This window comes from Corvus cornix, chromosome 14 (genome assembly GCF_000738735.6).
Source record: "Corvus cornix cornix isolate S_Up_H32 chromosome 14, ASM73873v5, whole genome shotgun sequence".
Classification (NCBI taxonomy): domain Eukaryota; kingdom Metazoa; phylum Chordata; class Aves; order Passeriformes; family Corvidae; genus Corvus; species Corvus cornix.
Genome location: NC_046344.1, coordinates 6,465,740 through 6,489,580, shown reverse-complemented (window position 1 = coordinate 6,489,580; position 23,841 = coordinate 6,465,740). Strand labels below are relative to the sequence as shown.

Sequence of the window (23,841 nt, the reverse complement as noted above, 5' to 3'; positions counted from 1 at the left end):
GCTCAGCGGGCGCGCATGGCCGGGCGGCGGCGGAGCGCGGAGGGGCGGCGCTGCCCGCGCCCTGCGGGGCCGGGCCGGACGGTGAGGGGCGGCGCGGGGGTCGGTGCGGTGCGGGACCGGGGACCGGCGCAGGGCGGGCCGGGCGTGCGGACGCTGCGGGAGCCGCTCCCGACTGCGCCGCCCGCAAACTTTCCAACGCCGCGGAGCCAGGCAGAAAAGGGGCGAGGCCGCGGCGCGGACGGACGGGGCCCGCCCGCCAATGGGGACGCGCCTCCGCCGCGACCGAGTGGCCCGCGCTGACCAATGGGGGGGCAAGGAAAGGGGCGGGCGCGGCGGGGCCGCCTCGGCCGCGGGGGAGGGGCGGTGCGCTGACAGCTGGGGCGGGATCGGCTGGGCTCGGCTCGGTTCGGCTGGGCTCGGCTCGGTTCGGCCTGGCTCGGCCCGGTTTGGCTCAGCCCAGCTTGGCGCAGATTGGCTCAGCTCAGCCCACCGCAACTTGGCGTGTTTTGGCTCAGCTCGGCTTTGCTCAGCCCAGCCCAGCTTCCTTCAGCCCAAGTCAGTTCAACCTGACTTGGCTCAGCCTGGCACAGATAAGCTGGGCTCGGCTTAGCTTGGCACAGCTGGGCTTGAGGGTCACCAGCCCCTGGACACACAGATTTGGTGGGGAGAATGTCCCTCACACTCCTGTCACACTCGGTGACCTGCAGCGCGTGGGACCGAGTGGGGATGAAGCAGGGACAGGGGTGCATGTCCCACCTCAGCCATGTCCCTGCTGTGCCACCGCCCTGGGGCCAGCTGGGGACTCCTGTTTGTCCAGCAAATTTTTATCCGGTGGAAACCGGCAGGTAAATATTCCTGACCAGCTGATAAGGACCCGGTGTGAGGCCATGGGTTTGGCCTCCCAGCTGTGCCCTTGGGAGCCCCAGTTCTGCACAGAAGCACCAGGGAAGGGACCTCAGTGCTTGTGGAGCATCACTGGGTCAGGAGAGAGGTGGGAATGCTGACCCTGGAGCAGGGGGGCAGGGCAAGGTGCCAAGTAGCACCTCCAAAATGCACCCAAGACTGGCACATCCTACCACAGTCAGATATCACCACAGCACAGAGCATCTCCTGCTCATTCCAGTGTTCCCTGCCGGCGTGGGATGGGGCCCTGCTATGAGGAACAGACGCATGGACCTTCCTGGATTTTTGGGACCAGGAAAAACCCGTCAGAGAGGAGGCGACGGCGTGGTCCCCTTGTGCCCGGCGCTGTCCCGCTGTTTGATGTGGGACCCAGCCTCAGCGGCCCCGCCACGCCGGCTCCACGCTGTCATCCCAAGTAAATAAAGCCCAGCACAATTGCCTGCTTGTTTATTAATTTTTGCTTCATCAAAGGCAGCTTTAATCATCTCTCTCCCTCCCACCAGGGCCACTCACAGCGCACACCGTGTGCCATGGATTGGGCACCAGTGACCCCAGTACATCCTCACCTGGCCCTGAGCCCACACGATGCTCCCAGGCTGAGAGCGTCCACCAGACCCCCACTCATCACCATTTTGGTATTTCCCACCTTTTCCTTGATCCTATAAATGCAGCATGACCCTACCCCAGGAAGAGATGATTTTCCCTCTGGAATTTACAGACCTTGCCACCCTCACCGCGGGTCCAGGGTTCACCTGGCACACGACTGCAGAAATCCTGCTCCTTGGAGAAGGGTGGATGATTTTCTCAACCAGCTCTTGTCCTTCCCTGATTCCCTTTCCTTCCTCCCTGCTTCCATCCCCAGTGTTGGATTACTCCCTGCCACACTGCTTGCTGAGGACCTGGTGTGCACTGCACCCCACAGTTCCTACAGATGCCCAGCTTTTTTTTCCAGCAAAAAGCCCCTCTGCAGTTCCATGGACACCTCTGAGTGTTGTCCTCATGGTCCCTTCTCCACTTCCTCAGGTCATGGACCCCACAGACTAGAGGATCCCTCCAGGAGAGAAGGGGCTGCTCTTTCCCTAGTTCACGGGGCACTGTTCCCCCAAAAAAGGTCACGGTGTTGGCACAGAGCATGGAGCAGGGAGCAGGCCCTGCATGTCCCATCTGCAGGCTGTGCCTGCCCCGTGGGCTGGGGGCCACGACCTGGCGCCGCGCACGGCTCTGCCGGAGCTGGCAGCAGCTCGCGGGAAGTGGCTGGTGCCGGGGCTGGCTCCAGCCTCTCCAAAAATCCAGCTGAACGGGACAGGCTTCTCCACAAACCTGTCGGGCCGCATTCAGCCACATGGAGCCGGCGTTTGCCTGCTGCCGGCTGTCCGTGTGCCACGTTCGGTGGCTGCTGGAAGCTCACTGCCCATGATATTCCCTGCATGCCCCAGATGCTGGCACAGCCATAGCACTGAGGTCCCCAACATGTGCCATGGGAGTGGATGTCTCACCCCATCATCCCGCCATTGCCACCGCTGTGGGAATGACCAGTTGGGGCTGCCATGTGTAACACAGGTCTCTTCAACCCAGAGCCAGTTTTTGCTGGAGCAGTTTTCTTAAATGAGGGCAATTAAAACAATGGGAAAATGGAAAGTTTTTGTCAGGGAGCTGCAGTGGCAGAGGGGGAAGGTGCTGTGGTGAGTCAGCCTTCCAAAGAAGCCCCAGCGCCAGGTAAACAAGCTGCAAACCAGGAGGTGTTAGTCACTGGCTTGGGCTGCGCTGGCCCAGCCTGGGGAGGGCATCAGCAAAACCCTCCAGCTCTGGGAAAGGGTTCAGTGGCATCAAACCCCACCCGTGACAGGAGAGCAGCACCTGCTTCTGTCATGGTGTGGAGATCCCACCAGGACCATCCATTGGCTCTGCCCGCCAGGATGTCACCGGGATGTGACGTGCTCCGTGTGGCTGTGCCGTGTGGCTGTGCCATGTTTTTCCGGCTCTGATGCAGCACATTTTTTCACAGGGCCGGGTGCTGCCGGAGCAGGAGCAGGACAGCGGGGTGCTCCTCCCGGGTGGCCATCACTCCCCACAGGACCTTGGGCAAGCCATTTAATCCTTCTGTGCCGCCAGCTCGCCGTCATTACCGTGGAGCCAGACAGATGGATGCCCAGGGGAGAGGGCAGGAGTCATGGCTCGAAGCTGGCAAGCCCTGGGATCCACACTGGATCCAGGCTTGGACTGAGTGGCGCCTGTGAGGGCTCCCCTCCTTGTGCCCTGCTCCAAGTGGAGTCCCAGTGTGGGATGCTGGATGCAGTCCCTGGCTGTGAAGGGATCCAGAGCCCCCCACAGCCCTGCCTGGGGAACATCTGGCTGGGGAAACACTGACCGAGGGAGGCTTGGATGCCCCTCGTGCCACCGTGTGTCTTACAGGGGTGAGACCCCCAGGCTGGAAATCCATATGGGGTGAAAAACACCCTCCTGGATGGAGAGAAAGGCTCCTAGGCTGCTCTGGGAACTGTCTCTGTGCCCTGCCCTGCCTGTGCCAAATTTTCGCAGAATCAGAGAGTGGTTTAAGTGGCAAGAGACCTTAAAGACCATCTTGTTCCACCCCTTGCCATGGGCAGGGACACCTTCCACTAGACCAGGTTGCTCCAAGCTCCATTCAAACCCATTTTTCCCACTGGGAGAAATAAAAGGGCCCAAATTATCCCCTGGATGAAATCCACAGCACTCAGCTGCAGCTGATGCAGCCCAAAGAGGAGGCTGCAGCTTCCATGGGGTGGAAAAGCCCACAAGGATGGTCCAGAGCAGGCTGCACACGCATGCAGAGGCTTGAGCTTGTCCCAGAAGCCACAATAAATCCTGTCCCACCAAGCAGAGCCTTCCTCTTGTCCAGAGATGCCAAATGTCTGCAAGTTCATACCTTTCTCCTAAAATTGATTAATTACACTGCTGGATGGGTTATCAGTAGCTGAGTCCCATGGCTGCTGCTGCAATGGGATCTCACTCTGCTTTAGCAGGAAAATCCATATCTTTCGTCCCCACCTGTATTTCCCCTCATTTTGGCTGCTGGGCAGGGTAGAGGGGATCCCCCTGTGAGGCTGCCTGCCCTGCCAACCCCGTCTCTCCTCAGCATCCCTGCCTAAAAACGTCACCCTGTGCAAAAGCCAGTGCTCTCAGCCTCCTCCATCACTCGCCCCCTTGGCCACCGCCCCGGAGCTGCCAGTGCAGCCGTCGGATGTCTGCTCTGCTGACTCCGTATAATGCAAGTTTTACAAATGAAATTGTCACATGGCCCTAAATTAAATACTTTGGAGAAACCCATTATAAAGCAGCAGCACAATTAGCTTTATCAGCCAGCCCAGAGTCATGCCAAAAACCAAAGCCGACTCACTTGACAGGAGCTGCCATCCATGAAACCAAGCTAACGACCTTAATTATATTTTTAGCTTCTAATTTTTGGCTGACAGTATCCTCAATTACCCAGCCCATAATTTGTGCAGGGATGGCGATCAGCCTCACCTGGCCTGTAATTCCCAGGATCAGCCCTTTTATCCCTTTTAAATATTAAATTGACTCCCACTGGCCAACCTCCAGTCCTCTGGAATTTCCCCAGGGTTTTAGTGTTAAAAATTAACAGCAGAGCTCCTGGGCAGGCTGCAAAGCCCTTCCCATGAGGGTCCTGCCAGGAAAACGCCTCTCCTGAGAGAATTCAGCGATGAGGACAAGGAGTTGTTCCCACCAGGTCAAAACTCCACGTAATCAGATCAGCTGTTCTGGCCAAAGATTGTTCTTTGACTCATCTCCCTTATCTGCCACCCACGCTTTACACCTCAGCTCACAGCCCTGGCACTGAACCCTCCTTTCCCTGCTCCTTCCCTACGCATTTCTAGGGCTTTTTGCTCATTTCCATGCCAGACCACAGCCAACCCAGGTCTTTTCCCATCTGGCCATCCTCGGTCTCCAGCTGGCTGCTGGGTTTGGGGAGCCAGCCCTGAGCACAGCCTGGGTTTTGGTAAAAAGCTTCCCTTTTCCTGATCTGTGTCAGGTTTTGGCAAGGAGGCTGTTGCAGCATCACCCTGATGATGCCTGGACCACTCAGGGCTCACCCACAGCCCTGGCACAGCCTCTTTGAGGGACAGACCCTCGGCACAGGGGCTGTCACAGTGCCCAGACACCGGTGCGTGCTGGGCATCCATGGATGATGCCCCACTGCAGCCCCGGGTGACAAGATGGTGACAGGATGAGGAGCAAAGAGAGGAATGGAGCAGTGCGGGGTGTACGGGGAGCCCTGAACCCACCAGGCTCTGGGGGCTGGTGCAAACGGAGGTGCCAGGGAGGGGCAGGAGCCAGCCTGGGGGGCTGGATCCCCACATGGAAGTGTCCCAGGCCAGGCTGGACGGGGCTTGGAGCAACCTGGGATAGTGGAAGGTGTCCCTGCCCCCGTCACGGGGTGGAACTGGATGAGCTTTAAGGTCCCTTCAACCCGAACCATTCCATACGTTGTTACCCCCCGCCTTGGCCCGTCTGGCGAAAACAGGGCTGGAGCGGGCGGTTTGGAGGATTTTCGGGCTGCGGAGGCAGCCAGAGCCCCGGGGCGCAGCGGGAGCCGGGCTGGGCTGGCCGAGGGTGCCATCTCCTGGGGACACTTCCACACAGCCGGGCCCAGCCGGGCCCCGCCGGGCCCAGCCGCTCCGGGGCAGCAGCGGGGAGCAGGAGCTGCGCGCCGAGGCTCCCCGGCCCCGGGGGGCCAGCCCGGGCGGATGGGGACGCGGCCACAGGCACACGGTGATGGCTCTTCACGAGTGGGATCGCCCCGGCGTGGCCGCGGCTCTGCAGCCTCGCAGGGTCCCCAGGGCCGCGCACCCAAAGCCAGGCGGCGGCGGTGGGCGCTGTGCGGCCGCAGCCCTGGGGTTCAGCCTGCGGTGACTCTGTGGTTTGCCAGGCGGACGCCCAGGCAGGGGACAGGCACATCCTGGCCCCAGCGCCTCCGCAGGGAATTGGGGTGACAGAAATGAGCCCTCGGCAGCCGCGCTCGGAGCCGTCTGCGCTCAGCCCGGCTCCGCAGTTGGCAGTTTCGACCCAAAAGGGCTCCCCTGCCCCTTCCTCCCACTGGCGCCATGAAGATTTTTTGCCTTTTCTTTTGTACCCCTGTTATACCTTTTTACAACTTCTGTATTCTTAGTGCTTTTTGCCTACATTCTTGGACTTGTTTGTTAAGTTAGGAGACTAAACATTTTAGAAGCTTCATAGGGAGGGGTTAGTGTGCCCCAGACCCCAAGGTCCTCTCCAGAACACATTCTGTAAACCAAGATAGAACCATCCAGGGGAAAGTTCCTTGGGGAGGGGGGCTCATTCAAGCCTCTCATTGGGGAATTTTGGATAGATATGCTAATTAGTAAGACCTATAATGTTATACCAGGTCTTTTGGGGGTGTGCATTGCGGGGGCATTGTGGGGGGCATTTCAGTACATTCAACCTAGATGTAGTGCACCTAAAGATCCTTAAAATAAATACCAAAGTAAAATCCCCTTTTCCCTTCTAACCGTGTTAATTTTAAGACCAAGAAAAGGCATCACCACCAAGGCCCCTTTCCTCAGGTCCTAAAGGGAACACATGTGTGAGCAAATGTCCTGGCCAAGGCTCAGGGACTGCACAAAGCAGATGGGCTGAGGGGAGGAAAATATCCCAGGAAAGCCGCTCAGGGGGAAGGCAAAGCACCCCTAAAGGTTTTCAGAGCCAAACATTATCCACCCTGTCTGCCTGTTACCTGCAGCTCTCCTTGCAGCAAGGCCACTGGGGCAAGAGTCCAGCAGAAAAATAGATTTTATTGTCAGGACAAAGCTGGGCTCTGTCACCCAAATAGAGCATGGCACCTCTGGAGCTAGGTGCAGATGGGCACTGAAGGATGCAAAACTATATGGGGGGCATGCAGATGGATGCAAAGCCATGCAGAGGGATGGATTGCACTGGGAGGATGCGTGGGGAGCTGCTGGTTGATGCTCTGGGGAACCAGTGAACACAGCAAAGGAAGGGTTTGATCCAGAAATCCAGAACAGGGGGCTGGTGGCAGCTGCCAAAACCACAGGAACAACCCCAGGCAGGGCAGGGTGGCAGCCACTGCCTTGGCTGTGAGACAGGAGCTCACGGGGGACCACGTCTGGAGGTGTTGGAGAGGCACAGAGCATCCTTGGAAGCTGTCAGAGGGGTGATGAGGTTTGGGGCACAGAGGGTGAGGCCACACAGCCAAGGAAATCGGGCTCCAATCCACACAGCCCCAGAATTTTACAGCCGAAACCACACTGCCTGATCCCTGCTCAGCGAGGAGGGACAAACCACCCCCAAGTGCTTCTCACTTCCCTCTTGAGGGTTCAGCAGGGTGGAAACTGCAAGTCTCTGGTGCTATTTACAGAGGTGAGTTTCCCCTGCAAAACCCCAAGAGCCAGAGGGCTGGGGCCATCTCTCCAGGGCCATTGCTGCACTCTGCCACACTCAAGAGCTCTGGCAATGCCAAAATCATGATTTCCTTCCCAGCGGGAGCCTCAAGCACAGCACTGATCCCATCCTTTGTACCAGATACACGACACGTGGCACAGTGCTGCAGTTGCAGTGTCCCTGTGGCCATGGTGCCTCCTCTCCTGGTCTTTGAACCAAGCCCTGTGGTCCATTGGATGGTACCAGTGCTGCTTCCCTCTCTCCTTCAGGATCTGGGATGTGATGGGCCACATCCAATCACAAGATTCTGGGTTCCTCTGCTTTGGGCTCTGCTCCCCACGATCAGGATCAGCCTCCAATATCCCTGCAATGGACACAGTAACAAAACATCCTCTGGCCTCTCCATTCCAGCTCCACATGGCAAGCACTAAACAGGAGTTTTTGAACCAAACAGAAAAACCCTTGACGCTGCTCCACTGAGGTTTTTAGTATCAGGTATTGCTGCTTCCTTCCTCCTTCAGCTGTTTCTGCAGAAAGGTCCCTCTGGACTGAGCTGAGTCACTGTTCTCCCATGCTCCCAGCACCTCGTGCCTCTTCCTGGCACCACGGCCACAGCCATGCCCAGCATCTCTGCAGGAAACAGGGAGAAACCTCTGGAAGCTGCCAGCAGCTCAGAGGTGGCTCTTTCCCTCTGTGAAAACAAGCTGTGTTATGACTGTGCTATTAATGCGTTATTAATGCTTCGTGCCCCGAGCCCAGCCGGGACTCAGTCGCCCACGCAGGACATAGCATAGCCCTCCTGCCTCCCAGACATGGATGCACCAGAGAAAGTCAGTGTTTAAGGCACCTTATTGCGCTCCACGAGAGGTTCTATGAGTTGTGAGCAGGAGACAGGACAGCGGCTTGTGCCGACCGTCCTGAGAACAGGGAAAGGATGGGTGCTCTGAGTGATGCTTGGTCCTGGCAGCTGGTTCCAGTACAGAGTGAAACATCTTTCTCTGCAGAAGAAAACATCCCACTGGCACAGGCTGCCCAGAGCACTGGTGGAATCACCATCCCTGGAGGGATTTAAAAGGCGTTTAGGTGTGGCACTTGGGGACGTGGTTCAGCGGTGAACATGGCAGTGCTGCAGGAATGGTTGGACTCAAAGATCTTAGAGGGCTTGTCCAACCTTTATGATTCTGGGATTCTGCTGCAGTCCTGTGATGCAAGGGCAGGTGCTGCAGAGCCTCCACTCCAGCAAGAACCTCTCAAACGTGGCCGCCTTGCCCAGGACACCTGTCCCTGGTCCCGGTGACACATCACCCTGCAGTGTCCCTCCCACCCTGTCCCCAGCAGCCCAGGGACCCATGAGCCAATGCAAGGTGCTGAGTGTGCAGCTGATTTGCATAGAAGGGACAAGGGGAAACCCCAGGAAATGCACAGCTCAGACATTAATCAAATCTCTCTCTAATAATAAACCCCTGAGCCATGCAGGGGCTTGGGGCCACAGCTCGTGGGGCCATGGCAGGAGCCGAGGGGGAGTAGACACCGACGGAGAGTCAGACGTGAGTTACCCCATGGAGAGGCTGCAGGGGGAGATGGGGTGAGGGGCTTGTCTGTGCAAGGGCTTGGGGCTTGGTCACTCTCCCAGTGCCAGCAGGGAGTGGAGGGTCTGCTCAGGGCTCCCACCCTGTTGCTGGTGGTCAGTGCTGTGGGACTGGAGAGGGAATTACAGAATGGTTAGGGTTGGTAGGGAGCTTAATTCTCATCCAGTTCCAACCCCCTGCCATGGGCAGAGACACCTTCCACTGGACCAGGTTGGTCCAAGCCTCATCCAACCTGGCCTTGGACACTTCCCGGGATGGAGCAGCCACAGCTTCCCTGGGCACCCTGTGCCAGGGCCTCCCCACCCTCACAGGAGAGGATTTTTTCCTGATAACTAATCTAAATCTACCCTCCTCCAGCTTAAAGCCATCCTCCCTTGTCCTATGGTCACTTAAAGCTTGGTGTGAGGGGTCAGTGGGGGAATTCGGGGTGCTGGTCCTGGTGGGTGAGAGGCAGAGGAAGACTCACCTGTTTCTGCTGGAAAACCCTTGGCTGGGAAGTCCGGCTGCCCTGTGCTGGGAGCACCACACGTACCTTGGGCTCCCCGAGGAGGGGAGGATCTGGCCTAGATGAGGCCAAACATTTCCTTGGACGTGCCCTCACAGCATCAGGGAAGGAGGTCCCTAGGCTGCAGCCTTGGCTTTAACACAGCCCCAGATCTCTGCTTCCCATACAATTATCCCATGAGAAACCCCACCCTGGTCAAGGATGGCTCAGCTCCCTGCCATCCCCAGGGCTTGCAGTAACCCCCAGGGGCTTCCTGCCCCCCCCGGGGGGCTTCTCTGGGTACAAAGATTCTTCCAAGAGCGTTTGAGGAGAGCGATGGCCTGAGCCTCGCTCTGCCCTGGGGATGTCTCCAGTCAGCTCGACAGAAAGTAATTATTTAATTTTACAGCAATGTTCATTGAACAACTGGGAGTGTCAGGCCAGCATCCCAGTGCAGAGAGGATTTTTCCCCGGGAATGGGAGAGTTTCACGTGTGCTGCCCCAGGTAGGACCCAGCCCATCCTCAGCCCCTCTGCAGGGAAGGTGCTGGGTGGGCAGTGGCACGACCAATGTGCAAAGTACCCAATCTCTGCACACTCCCAAGTCCTGGAGAGAGAGGAGAGATCCTGGCAGAGTGCAGGGGATATTCTGGATAAAAATCAAGGGTTTGGCTTTGCCAAAGCAGCAGCTCAGCCTTTGGGCACACAGAGGCCGGCGCTGCGGCTTCGGGGAGTTTTAAACCTTTGGTTCCCGTCAGCACCAGCATCTCCCACCCGTGCAGGAAACAGCTGCGGCTCCAGGCACGGCTCTGGGGAGGGATGTGGCTCCCGGGAGCCTTCTCAGGCAGCAAAGGGCACGTTTCCACCATGGCCACCCTCGTGCTGGGTTACAGCCTCCTGCAGCTGCTCCGTCGCGCTGGCCGCAGACACCACGTGTGGCACAACACAGGAGCTCTTATTAGCCAGCTAATTCTTCAAACTGTAGTTTTGGAGCAGATTTTTGTGCTGCTGAGGACTGCTCCTGTGCACACGGGCACTGGGAGCGCCGGGGCAGCAGAGGATGGGACAAGCAGCCCATGACAGGGACAAGGGCACGTCCACCTCCAGCTGGCACTGGTTAAACTGGTGCCTAAAGTCTCCCGGGGAGATTTCCCTCCTTCTGTTGCTTTGACGTGTCTTATACATCAGCTCGGGTTTCACTATGACACCAGAACACCCAAGAGAAATGTCAGGAATGACACACAAGGTCGTGTTTCTGGTATTTTCAGAAAAGATTGTAAAGACAGGACTGGTCCCCGGTGCTTGTGCTCCCACTGGCAGGTGCAGGGATGCCCTCGGGGCACCTCTAAGCCAGGGTGGGTTCCCCGTGTGTCCCCTGAGAGTGGCACAGGACACACACACAGTTTGAAGAGCAGATTTGGCCCTGGGCTCTTGCCCAAGCCTGGGAACAGAGGGGGCTGAGGCACAGCTGGGATCTCCCTGCAAGGGGTCCCAGCCCTAGAAAGGGATGAGGCGGCTGCAGAGCAGCCCCGTGGTGGCCACCCCGTACCTACCTGTGCCTCTGCTCTGCAGCCATGGATGGGACACGTGTGGGGCAGGATGCCATGAACAACTGCACCGACCAGGAGTACTGGGACACCCTCGTTTCCCAGTGCATCCCCTGCAGCCTCGTGTGCAGCCAGCGCCCGGCCAGGAGGTGTGATGCTGTGTGTGGTGAGTGCTGGGGTGTCCCTGGACGGAAGAGTCAGGGATGGGGCAAAGCTGGGAGGGAGGATCAGACCCCGGGATGAGCCCAAGGGCAGGCTCTGAGCCAGCTCAGCTTTGCAGAGCTTCAAGCAAAAAACACAGGGGGATTCCTGACAGCTTCCCATGGATAGGCTGGGGCTGGGAACAGCTCAGGAGCGAGACCAGGATCAAGCGCCTGCATCTCTGCAGTGCTCCCTTCTGGGGTCACAAGGCTACACCAGCACTCACGTCCCCGATTGGGGCCACCCCACCCTCCAAAGGCAGGGCTGGGGAGCCACCACGTTCAGTGGATGTGGGTAATGATAAACCCCCGACGTGGGACAGGCACTGAGATGTCCTGAAAACAGGTGGGGAAAAGGAAAAGGGAGAGAGAAACTTTGCACCCAAACCCCATGCCAGTGCCCTGCCATGAGTCACAGGCTGAGGTTGACTTAACGCCGTCCCAGGGTTCATTCAGTAGCCACAAGGGAACATCTCCTCGTTGAGGACAGGCGATGCCATTCCTGGCATCCCGAGCTGCTGCTGAGGCAGGTTTTGGTGTGTCGCAAAGAGCCGTGCAAGCCCCAGGGCGGCAGCAGCAGCTCTGAGAGCAGCAGCCAGGAGCTCCCAGGTGAGTACAGCTGCCTCTGGCTGGCAGAGACCGTCCCCTCCCTGAGCAGCTGCCAGCAGATGCCTTTTCCCAGCTCTCCAGCCAAACGCCACCCCAAATCCCGTGGATCTGTCATCCTGCCAGCCCTGCAGAGGCTGTCAGTGCCTACAGCAGTGGGCAGGTCTCACCCTGTGCCTGTCAGAGCAGAGAGCTGGGCTCATCCTCTCATGAATCCGGGCGCTGGGGTGGTGGAGGGATGTGCTGAGGACACCGTGTTCATCTCCCTCACCTCCCGCAGAGTCCATGGATTGCAACAAGAGACCCGGATTTTACTACGATGATCTTGTGAAGAACTGCATCAAGTGCAGCTCGGTGTGTGGGCAGCACCCCAAGGAATGCGCCCTGTCCTGCGAGCGTGAGTTGGGGAAGGGCCACCAAACCCAACCCCTTCGTCCCAGGGGCCTGCACTTTTGAAGGCTGCCATTTCACTGGGGCTGGGGAAAAGCAGCCAGGGCATCTCCTTCCCATTTTCTCCATCCTAGAGTGGCTTTTCCCTGTTGTGTGCTGGTGTTTTACAGGTTGGGCAGCTCCCCCAGCCAGGGCAGAATTGGCAGCTGTGGATCCCACCTGGCTGAGCTGCCCCCAGCCCTCGGGGAGGGGGAATACAAGGGGACAGGTAGATCCTCAAGATCTACAAGTCCTACACTGGGGTTGAGACGATCCCTGGAGATAGGGGAGGGTGTGAATGGGGTGTGGGAAGGGATCTCCTCTACCTCACCACGGAAGAGAAGTGCAGGTGAACAGAGGGGATACAGAGCTGCTGTGAAATTCTTTCCCAGGGGAGGGCACAGGTGCTATCAGCTCTTTCCCTATCAGAAAGCCACCCCGGAGGTGTCTGAGCTCCCCCATCTCTCCTGCCCCACAGCCACCCCTCCGGGGCCGGCGGCCGTGCTGGAGCAGAAGGCGTGTGCGGAGCAGGACCCGTGGCTGGTGCTGTACCTGCTGCTGGGGCTCTGCCTCTGCACCCTCATCTGCTCCCTGCTCCTGGGCTGGACTCACCTGCGCAGGAAGGGAGAGGGGGTCTCCTGCCAAGCCAGCGCTGGGACCTGCCACTGCAAGGAGGACCCTGCCAAAGGTGGGTGCTGGCAGCACTGGGGGCACTGGGAGAGGGTGGGGAGCTTGTGGGGGGCAGGCTCATGCTGGCAGGCACTGCTGGAGGGGCAGAAAGCAAAGCCAGGTCTGAACAGGGGAGGGAGGAAAAGCAAAGACAATGATGTGGTTCAGTCTGAGCCTGGAAGAGGGGCAGGACTGGACCCTTGTGCCCGATTCTCCACCATAACCTCCTCCTCAGTCACTCCTTGCAAAGCCCCAGGCACAGCTTCCCGCTGCCAGGCAAGGCTCTATAGCCAGCACCTCTCCAGTCTCCATCCAGAGGCTGAGGGGCAAAAAGCCAATCCTTCTCCAAAATAAACACCTGTCCCAGAAAACCCCTGTTTTAGTTCTGGAGCCGGAGGAGCTTCACAAGTCCATGTGTTAAGGAGAAAAGGAGAAAGGATAATGTGGAGAAATTCAACATGGAAAAGGTGTTTTTATTCTTCCTCCTTTTATTCTCTCCTGCCTTTCCAAAGAAAAATTGCCTACTTACCTATTTCTGCACACACATCACACACATCCTTGTTTACATACATCCACCTCAAAGCCATGAATATCAAAAATCACAGAGGAAGAGCCCATGAGCCAATGTCACACCTGGAGTCACTCCCAGGACTGTCACTCAAGCCATTCCTGTCTGCTTTGCTGAAGGACATGGGGATCAAAGGGTCATTTTTAAGGGAAGCCACCAGGTTTGGAGAGATTTTCTGGGTGTTCTAGGTGATGCAGCAAATCCATGCTGGGAGCTGGATGTCCTCTCCTGTTCCAGGACCAGCTTTTCACAGGCTCTAGTGCAGCACTTCAGAGCATTCCTCAGGTAAAAGCTGCTCTAAACCCCCTCAGCTGCCGCACTGTTTATTTGCAGATCGGCTGGTGGAAGCTGGCAGCGTTGGTGATGGATTCACCAGCATCAGAATCCCAGAGCCAGTGGAAACCTGTGGCTTCTGCTTCCTTGGACACAGCTCTGCTGTACAAGAGACCAAGTCCTGCCACAGCACCTCCTGTCAAGCTGGGGAAAGGGCTGCTCCCTCCTTCACCGGCATCTGCAGCACGGGAAGCGCTGGGGCCATTCCCAGCCCTGACGATGGCCACTTCAAAATCATCTGTTCTCCTTCCCAGGAGAAGACACCCATGGTGTGACCACAGTGGATGTTCCAGCACGGGATCACAATGGAGGGATGCTCCCTCTGCCTCCAAACCAAAGCTGCTTCACCCTCTTGTTGCCAGTGACTGGAACAGCCTCTACCCAGCCCCGGCTGTGCCAAGGGCTGTAGGATACAGACAGGGCTGGAGGTTGCACAGAGCTGTTTGCTTCCACTCAGGAAATTAAATTCCCATTGTTCTTGTGCACTCCCAGTGAAAGAAGTCTCTTCCCATGTAGCAGCATCTGACTTCATCCTCCAACTTGACCTCAGTGCATCCCAGCCATCGGGGACGTCTCATGGGGGCTTTTCATCCTGGTTCCACCCCCAGCATCCCTGCAAAGGAACAGGCTGTGGTGCCTGCTGCTCACTGGTCCCCATGGAGAGCTCACCTCTCCCTGCTTGGAGATTCCATTGCATACCAGAACAAGTTGCAGCAGCTCTGTAAACATCTCAAACATGGAACTGGACCCAAGGATTCACTGGTGAAACTTATAAGGACCCAGTGTGGGAAGCTCCACTGTCAGCTTCCAGCACAGCCAGGGGTGATGGTGAGGCTTTGCCTCATGACAGGGCATGATGCTGCACACGAGGAGCTGGGACAGGCACCAAAATCCTCAATGGAATTGGGTTTAAATATGAAAACTCATCCAAGGCTGTGATCTTTCTACAAAACTGGATTTATGTATATCTGACCTGGGTTATCCTGAAGAGCTGGTAAAAGTGAGGAATCAGCTGGAGATAAAGCTGCTTTGAGAGTATATTTTTATCTGACCTGGCTTTGAAAGCTACCATGGAAAAATAGGGGTTTCAATGTGTAACTTGAGGTTCTCATTTCCACTAAAGGAGACTGTAGGAATTTTTTGTTTGGTAAGGAATTGCTCCTGGTAGGAGCCCATCCCCTCTACTGTCTCAGACTAGAGCTTCAAACTTGGAAGAATAAACATAAGTCAATACATGCACAAATTTGTGCTGGGAAAGCAGACAGCTGGAGAAAACACAAGCAGAGTTCTAACAGATTCTGTCCCTTCTACATTATATATCTCTTTAAATGTAAATACTTTCTTATCATTAAAAGGCATCATCTGGGAGGTTGAGCCTCTCACTCTGGTCACCTCCCACTCTTCCAGCTTCCACAGTGGATGGGTCTCCCAACTTCCAAACCTTCCCTACATCCCAGTAAACCTGGGGATCCTCTTGGCCTCCCCTCTCACATCAACAGCTTCCCCTCCACCTCCACAGCAGCATCTTCCATGGCCTCTGCTCCCTCCTGTGGAATCTGCTCCAATGCCCTCTGGTCTCCTGCTGTCAGTTCCTGTGGTCTCCAGTGGTCTCCTGTGGAGACCAGTTCCTGTGGTCTCCTGCCCCACAGCCTCAGCTCCCACAGTCTCCAACACCATGGCCCCAAATCCTGTGGCATCATTGGCAACCCAATTCCTCTAGACTTCCAAAAGTCTTTCAGCCCCAGAATTCACTTTGGCCTCCATCCCTGCTCAGCCTCAGCTCTTCCTCATTCTGCACCCTGGCACAGCTTAATCTCTCCCTCAGCTTCCCCACTCTCTCGGTTGCTGTTCCAGCTCAGCTTCTTTCTTGTCCTCCCACCATCTCCTGCTCTGCCATTCATCTCCTACATCCTTCAGCCTCCCTTTGCATTCTTGCTCTGCTCCTGCTCTGTTCTCAGGCTCCTGTTCATGCTCAGACCTCCAAAGCCCCTTGGCTTCTCCTCACCCTCCTCTCCTGCTCCATCTCCTGCTTCCTCTGCCTTCCTACAAAACTGGGTTCCCCACCCTCACTGGGGCTCTGATCCCCCTCAGGTGGGGCCCCCCAGCACCGTCAGCCCCACTTCTTTTCCTGCTCTGGGTTTCCCTTCCCAGAAACATGCTCAGACTCTGCAGGGAGAATCCCAGAATAGTTTGGGTTGGAAGTGATCTCAAAAAATCATCACATTCCAATCCCCTGCCATGGGCAGGGACACCTTCCACTGGACCAGGTTGCTCCAAGCCCCGTCCAACCTGGCCTTGGACACTTCCAGGGATGGGGCAGCCACAGCTTCTCTGGGCACCCTGTGCCAGGGCCTCCCCACCCTCACAGGGATGAATTTCTTCCCAATATTCCATCTAACCCTGCCCTCTGGCAGTGTGAAGCCATTCCCCCTTGTCCTGTTACCCTAGGCCCTTATCCAAAGTCCCTCTCCAGCTCTCCTGGAGCCCCTTCAGGCCCTGGAAGGGGCTCTGAGGTCTCCCTGGAGCTTTCTCTTCTCCAGGTGAACAGCCCCAGCTCTCCCAGCCTGGCTCCATGGCACAGGGGCTCCAGCCCTCGGAGCAGCTCTGTGGACTCTCTCTGCAGTTCCACATCGGGCTCCAGCACTGGAATCTGTGCTCCAGGTGAAAGGTTCTGCACTTACCTTGGGGCAGCACCAGCACATCCTCCGCTAGCACCAGGGCTGGGAATGCCCTCAGCTCTGTGCCCCCCCTGCCCAAGTGCTTCCCAGCGAGGACAGGCACTTCAGGAGCAGGAAAACCCTCAGCAGCAGCCAGTGCCTCACCAGGCTGCTGCTTTCCAGCAGGGAGCTCCCGGGGACACGTGGATCCAGTCCAGCTCTGGTGCCCTACAGACCTTCAAGTGTCACCTCCAGGAACCCCCTGCCATGGTATTTGTAGAGAGATTCAGAACCTTATTTAAGAACAGGACAGAATTAACTGAACACATGCCACCAGTTTTGCAATTAGGGCATCTCTGGAGGATCAAGAGGCATCAATTATTCAAATGAGAAGGACTTTAGGGCCATGTCTGCTGCCAGTGAGAGCAGGAGCTCACCCCGTGTGGCACCACCGTGTGCCCCAGCTGGCCCAGGAGCACTCACCTTCTCACACCTAGCCAAAGCCAGGGTTGGGACAGGGCTGTTCCTCCTGTCACCACGTGCTGTCTCAAAAATTGGGGAAAGCACTCATCAGAAGCCAAATCCTTCCCTCCAGGCCCAATACACAAGAGGGGAGCATCCCTCACCCTCCCCTCCTTGTGAGAATGTAACTACAGTTAGTGGCAGAGAAAAGGTAACACCGAGCAACTCGAACAAATCAGCAGGAAAATAACAAACACCCTTAGCTGGAGGACCAAGAAGAATCAATGGATTTGGTATCACATTTTACATCCACTGGCCAGCCAATATCAGAGGGACACTCTATGTACAGGACACAAGCAATTCCAGATGGGACGAATCAAACCATGTGGAATTAAGGGCACTGATTCTGAGCAAGAGCCCACACCCAAGGTTTAACCAATTCTCATATTTCTGCTTTTTGCATCAGGCACCAGCATCAGGCAAAGCTTTATCTCTACTCGAGGGGCGAAGGGACATGAAAATGTAGCTAAAACCACTTTCTGGCTATTTTTGTGTCCCCTGTAGAGCCGTGTTCACTGCTGGCAGGTAACAGAACACACCCCACTGTGAGCCTACATCGCTCCGCCAGTCTTTGTTTCCAGTCGTTTCTGCAAATGCCTCCTCCCAACAGATCTAGCTGTGCTGATAGAAAATGTACCTCAAAATAAACAAGTCAAGCCCAAACTGCTCCCTGGGATGAGGAGCTGTCACCGGTGGAGGAGGCAGCCTGTCACTGCTGACTGTCAGCACATCAGGGAGGCTTCGCTTCACCCGCCCTTCGGGTGTTCCGTGGCCGGCGTTTTCCTACAGGCGATGTCGAGGGAGTTCCACGGAGAAACCTCCCGGTTCTGCCGGGAATTATTCAGTGCCTGAGCTGCCTGGCTGCTGCTGAAGAGATGGAGAGGGAGAGAAGGCTGTGTTTAAGAACAAGCAGCGTAAGGGGTAGCGCTGCTCGTACGCCAGCAGCTGCTCTTCCATTTTTATAGGAAGAGGGAAAATGCTGTCCTCTCCTCTCGGAACCGGCATGGACTTACTAGTGCTGGAAATAGAACCTGGTGTGATTCGGGCAGGGACACGGGAAGGGTGGGATGGCAAGCGGGAGGGAGGGGGGAAGAAAAGAATAATAGAGCTTTTAATACCCCAGGAATTCTGCTTTTGAAACCAGAAAGAGAGCCCTGAAAGCTACCCCCGAGAACCATCTGCGCCGGTGCAGCCGCACAGAGCAGAGCCCTCTCCACCAGATGGGCGGGGAGGAAAAATTAAGGGTGATTTATACGGCTGCCCTCGTCTCTAAACAATTTGTTCCTGAAGGCTTAACAAAGCCGGCTGCAGCAGCTCCGCCGGCTGAGCGTGTGCTGTGGAAAACAGAATTCATTAAAAGGGCAGCCAAAGGCTCAGACCTCGGCGCCACAAAGCGAAGGCACCGCCGGAGTCATCCTCATCCTCGGCGGCCGCCCGCCGCGCGGTGGCACTCCTCATCCAAGCGGGAATGCCAATGCAGCAGCGCTGGGAATGGCGAGAGGCTGGGAGCTGCCTCCCTCCGCAAGCCTGCTGCATTATTAAAAGGTAGCAGAAAGCGTCGCACGGCATCCGCACGGTCCCGTGCTCGGCTCGGGGGGAAGGAGGGGCCCCTCTCCTCTCCTGCGGGAGCGCCAGGCAGCCGCAGCTCCCCAGCCGCGCTCCACTGCAGGCAGCAATGCTCAGGTTAAACCGGGCGGCACCAGGTACAAATGGAAATTACCCCAGCGCGACGTGTTACACAGGCACGGAACGCGATGGCCTCGGCAGCACCGGGGCAGCCCCACACCACACCCAACCTCCTGGGCCTGATTCAAGGTGCTTCAACTTGTCCTTTCTTCCTCCCTGCCCTGTCACAGCAACCTCTTGATGTACAAAACCTCCTCGGACTCTTCCAGTCTGTGTGCAAATCAAGAATTCCACCGTCTTTCTGTTCAGGTGCTCTTGTAAGATGCTCATTTAAAAACCAAACATACTCAATTTCCTTATTTTCCTATTTTTCTGTTTATCAGACTGTGTCTCAGGTAGGTCAGAAACCTGTACCTCATTCCTAAAGGATTAGATCCCTCCCTGCTTTTCCACACTGGCAAAGCCAAGGAATGGCTGCCTGGGGATTTGTGCAGAGGTTACAGATCAGAGAAGCTGTGGCTGCCCCATCCCTGAAATATCCAAGGCCAGGTTGGACAGGGCTTGGAGCAACCTGGGATAGTGGAAAGTCTCCCTGCCCACGGCAGGGGGTGGAATGAGATGATCCTGAAAGTCGAACCCAAACCATTCTGTGACTTTGGGTCTGACACCAATTTACACAGTGCCCAACTGACACTTTGCCCTCTCCACAAGGGAGATGAAGCTATTTTTGCTCTTCCAGCTCTGTTCTGAAGGCTTTCTCTCCCAGGCTGCTATTCCACCCCCAGCCCAAGCTCCTGAGAGTGAGATCCAGCACGAGCAGCTCCTGCTGGTACCTTGACACAGTGATGGAGGGGGAGGAAAGGCCCCAGAGCTGCAAGCTGAGAACACCAACACACAGGCTGTGCCTCTGCAAGAGGAGAAGAGCACGTGAAGAGTTAATCCATGTGGGAGGATACAAGGAACCAATACCAGCCTAGCACATACCAGGAAAATGTGTTGTTTACTTAGAGCACTGCAGAAGGGCTCAATAGCAGCAGATCCATCGCTCAAAGCTGCCCCAGCAGCGACCGTTCCCAACAGATGGTACATTTTTCACCACTGAGGTTCTCTCAAGTGTCAGATATATATAAATCCACCTTTGGAAGGCAGCAGAGGAAAAAAACAAACCAAAACAGCAACAACAAAACAAGCGCTTTTGAGAAATTCAAACTTATTCACAAGATTTAAAAAAAAAAAACAAACCAAAAAGAACCAAGACCACTCTTACAGTATAAACACGCCAATTCATTCATTTTTACTGATGGTTGCATTTATGAATTTCATTCTTGTGAAAAAAGGGAATAAAAGGAAAAAAATTAAGAAAATAGCTATTTATAGAAAACAAAACAAAAAGGGCTCAAACAACAGAATCTGTGCTGATGCTTTCGATGAGCAGTCCGATGGCATTGAACATTACCTGTGCAAGCAGGCATGCTTGAAAACCTGTCTGAGTACTGCAGCTTCAGTTCCACAATCCAGGATTTCTTTTACGGTTGTTGGAAACAAAAGAGCCTAATAGTTTCATACTGTATTTATTTAATAACTAAAATTCACAAATAAAAAGATACTTGCAAAGTCCTTTAGTTGTCTCATCCCCTCCTCCTCCACTCTACTGCTTTCAGACCCATATGCATAAAAAAATGGGTTTGGATTTTTAATTTTAACTGTTATATGATTGGTCGTTGGAGCTGAAGCACCAAATGGAGAAGATGCTTTATGGAGATGAGGGTAGAACCCTTTGCCTTCCCACACACATTTTGGAGGAACACAGGAGATGTACCAGTGCCCGGACTCCTCTGCTCCCATTTCCCCCACCCAGAGCATTCCTTTCATGTTATATTTCCTCTGTTAAGTGACTGACTGCAGCCTCTTTTCCCCCTTTCTGTCCTCGTGGGACCGCACACACGTCGGACATTGTTCATTTCTCACTCTCCAGGCTGTGAGTCAGTGTCAAGTAGGTCCTGTTACAGCTCAGTGCGAGTTGGTTTGTAATGGGTCTTTTCATTTCAGGTAGGTTTGTGTGTCGATTCAGAAGGCTTGCGCTGTTTCTTCCTTGTTTATATCTGACAAGCTGCTGGGTAAGGCTATTCATACTCCAGGAACTGTTTGTGATAGAACAGCAAATATCTGGAAGAGAGCAGAGGGACAGTGTCAGCTCTGTGCTGGAGCAGATAAGTTTCCATTGAGGTAACCATAAAACACGAGGGCTGTTAATTTTGGTTTTCTTTTCAACTTGAGGTGATTCCAGGGACACTAACCAGGGATGAGAAGGCCAGAAGCCAGATAACATAATTTTACCAGCAACTCAGGGAACTGAACAGCTGTGTATCAAAGAGGAGTTCCATGGATGCCCCATCCCTGGAGGACAGGGCTTGGAGCAACCTGGGATAGTGAAAGATGTCCCTGCCCATGGCAGGGGGTTGGAGTGAGATGAGATTTAAGGTCTCTTCTTAGCCAGGCCATTCTATGATTCTATGAAAGAGTCAAACCTTGAAAAATCTACTCAGGACCTGAAAACCCTGGAAGACTGGACTGTGTTGGTGCCCAGACAGGCAACAACCATTTAACACTAATGTGACACAAAATAAAGGTGCTTTAAGATGCAACTGTTGCTTCAGTGTCACATTTCCAGAGATCAGAGCAGGATTATTACAAATTGCCTCCCATTTACTGGTATGGAAGCAGAATGAAGCAGCAGCCATGTGGGTGAACACTCATGTCCCAGTCAAGTATCTGATGTCTCAATCTGTACTCAAATCTGGTGTTTTAAAGGATGAAATTCTTCCTGTCCCTAATTACTGTGTGTGTACTGATACAGAAGGGAGCCCAGCCCCTCAGCAGTCACACAGAAGAAGGGGACTGATCTCTACACAACCCTGTTCCCACACTGATGCAGCCATTGGTGAGTCCTCAGAGCACTTCTGAGGCATTCCAACTGTTGTAATTCCATCCAAGCACTATGGATTCCCTCACATGACGCAGAGCTACTGTGTCAGCCTTTATCTGAACCAGGGAAATGCATCAAAGCTCAAACCAGCCTCTATGGGCAATAGTTGTGTCGTACATCCTCTCCTCCTTGCCTCCGGCAGCTTCTTCCATGGACATAACCCCACCTGAGCAGAGCCACTTGTTACTGAATTACAACAAACTCATTTCTCTGCTCACCTCAAAGCAGAAGCTCCCTGTCAAGTCACTTAACACTAAAATTCAGGTATTACAGATCTCTGGTTTTACTTCCCGATTGAAGTTTGAAAAAAGAAAAAACGGGAAAATCTATTAAAAAAATTACAACCTGAACATTGTGCCTGCAGCAATCCTTGAAAATGTCATGAATAATTAAAACAAGAATGGTAAAGGCTTATCTCTGCAGTACCAAGTCCATAATTGAAAATGCAAAATGAAGACTTCAGATTTTAAGTTGCTTTTCTCTTGGAACATACACCAGTCCCCAGTGCTTCCCTTGATAAATACTGCTTTGTGCTCCCAAAAGTTGTGGAATACAAATATCTGAAGCCATAATGTCAATTTGAGATTAATTTAAAGCCATGAGCTAAGAAACAGCTCATGTTCTCTACCTGCCTCCCATAGAGCTTTGCCATTCTGGGTCACAGCACTTCCTTAATGGCTTTTCTTCAAATCTTTTAAACTCACAATAATCCAAAAGTTCTGCAGGCACAGACTGGATTGTGTCATTGGGATAAGCACTGCTCCTGCACTGAGTGATCACATCACATCACATCACTTTGGTTTTCAGAATCCCTTCCATTAGCAAGAGTTTGGACATGAGCACCAGTTCCAGACTCTGCAGAGTCACCTGATGTCCCCCATCCTTCCCCTTCCCTCAGCAAATCCAGGGTTATAAAGCAATTATGTATAAATGTAATTGTGCAGTCTCAACGCTGAAGCACTGAGCATTACAGGGGATATTCAAGAGAGAAATTATCCTTCTCTGTTATTACAAGGGGTTTTTTTAAAGTAAGAAAAACCCAACAAAGGTCAAAGTTTCCCTTCCTTTCCCCTTCCCAGGTGACCACTTACCCTTCACTGTCTAGCACATCCTTAATGCTTGCCTTGGTGATAATGGCATCATCACACTTGAACCACTGGTCCTTGTGCTGCCGGATGAAGCTGGTATAGTGCCCACTCTCCAAGGTTCCCTGGTGATTAACTACTGCAAACAAGGAATACCTGGGATAGAAAACAGATCATCAATACGTGCATCAAAAGGGGGAAAACAACAGACATTTCAGGCAGGCAGAAGCTTTTGCTCATGAACAGACACAGCAACGGTAAAGGATCTGATCCGTCAGTAAAACACCAGCTTTAACCTAGCTGGGAAGAGGGTGGCCTTGCCCTCCTCTTTCCTTTCTTTCCCTTTCCCAGGGAAAAAAAACCCAAACATTTTTATTTTCCTGTCTTGCTATTTCTACAATTCTCCAGTCTGGTGACCATTGTCAACTTTACCAATACCGGTTACCAAATTTTCTTCTAAAATAGATCAATATTGGTGCATTCCTGAAGAGGAGCACTGACTATCCAGTCTGACCTTTTACTTCCCTGATTTAATCTAGTGAACCAGAAAAAATGCATTTGAGGTATGGAGAAGGAGATAATCTTAGATATTTCTAATGATAAACTTCTGAACTGATTAACTGTCCTTAATCTCCAAAGCCTGTACTTATTTTGAAATACTGAATATATTCAGCCTCAACTTCCAGCTCTCAGATGCTGCTGTGCATTTGCCTGAAAACTTGCAGGCACACCAATGTTCCATAAAAGATACTGATAATCAAGTTGCTCTCATTTTCTTGTTCCTTTTCTTCTTTTAAAAATGCAAGACTGAAGTCTTTGGCTCTTTTGTTCTAAGGTAAGATTTTGTTTCTAGTCTTTTAAATAGACTAGTGGCTCTTTCTCAAGTATTTTCCACTCTCTTTAACTCTTTCATAAAATGCTGCCCTCACACTGTGTGTGTGATACAAGCACAGCTACACAATGGTAAAATAATCTCTCTAATCTCACTTGATACTGTCCTACTCGTGTTCAAAATTCACAGAACTCTTTTGACACAGCAGTGCCGCAACAAGGCACCGATTCACTGACTGCCTACAGAGGCATTGACTGAGAGCCACCCTCTCTAGGGGAGTCCTTGAGTCCAACTAGGATGGACAGCACCCTTCAGTGCAGCTAGAGCATTCTGACATTGCCCCAGCTGTTTCTTGGCACCCAGATCACTGAGGAGTCCAGATGTCTCTG

At 54.1% G+C, this 23,841-nt stretch overlaps 2 protein-coding genes across 8 annotated transcripts in view; one reads left to right on the top strand and one right to left on the bottom strand.

Moving 5' to 3' along the window:
- The first annotated feature begins 33 nt into the window (after window positions 1-33).
- TNFRSF13B (TNF receptor superfamily member 13B) lies at window positions 34-15,112 on the top strand. Of its 4 annotated transcripts, none has more exons than XM_039560236.1 (5): window positions 34-81; window positions 10,965-11,105; window positions 12,026-12,142; window positions 12,653-12,862; window positions 13,745-15,112. In XM_039560236.1, exons 2-5 carry the CDS (start codon window positions 10,967-10,969, stop codon window positions 14,017-14,019), a joined length of 741 nt encoding a protein of 246 aa, XP_039416170.1. In that variant the 5' UTR covers window positions 34-81; window positions 10,965-10,966; the 3' UTR covers window positions 14,020-15,112. The 4 variants fall into 4 exon arrangements, with proteins under 4 accessions (XP_039416170.1, XP_019136990.1, XP_019136989.1 ...); XM_019281445.2 differs by lacking the exon at window positions 34-81 and adding an exon at window positions 8,428-8,867; XM_019281444.1 differs by lacking the exon at window positions 34-81 and adding an exon at window positions 9,222-9,898.
- A 4,418-nt stretch (window positions 15,113-19,530) lies between these two features.
- Window positions 19,531-23,841, bottom strand: part of USP22 (ubiquitin specific peptidase 22) — a 96,483-nt gene continuing 92,172 nt past the window's right edge. For 3 of the 4 annotated variants that reach the window (XM_039560118.1, XM_039560117.1, XM_019281686.2), the window contains 2 exons: window positions 22,627-22,776; window positions 19,531-20,715 (listed from right to left, as the gene is read on the bottom strand). In XM_039560118.1, the coding sequence (XP_039416052.1) occupies window positions 20,673-20,715; window positions 22,627-22,776 (193 nt within the window). In that variant the 3' untranslated portion in view covers window positions 19,531-20,672. The remainder of the gene's footprint in view (window positions 20,716-22,626; window positions 22,777-23,841) is intronic. The other variant, XM_039560116.1, reaches the window with a different exon arrangement.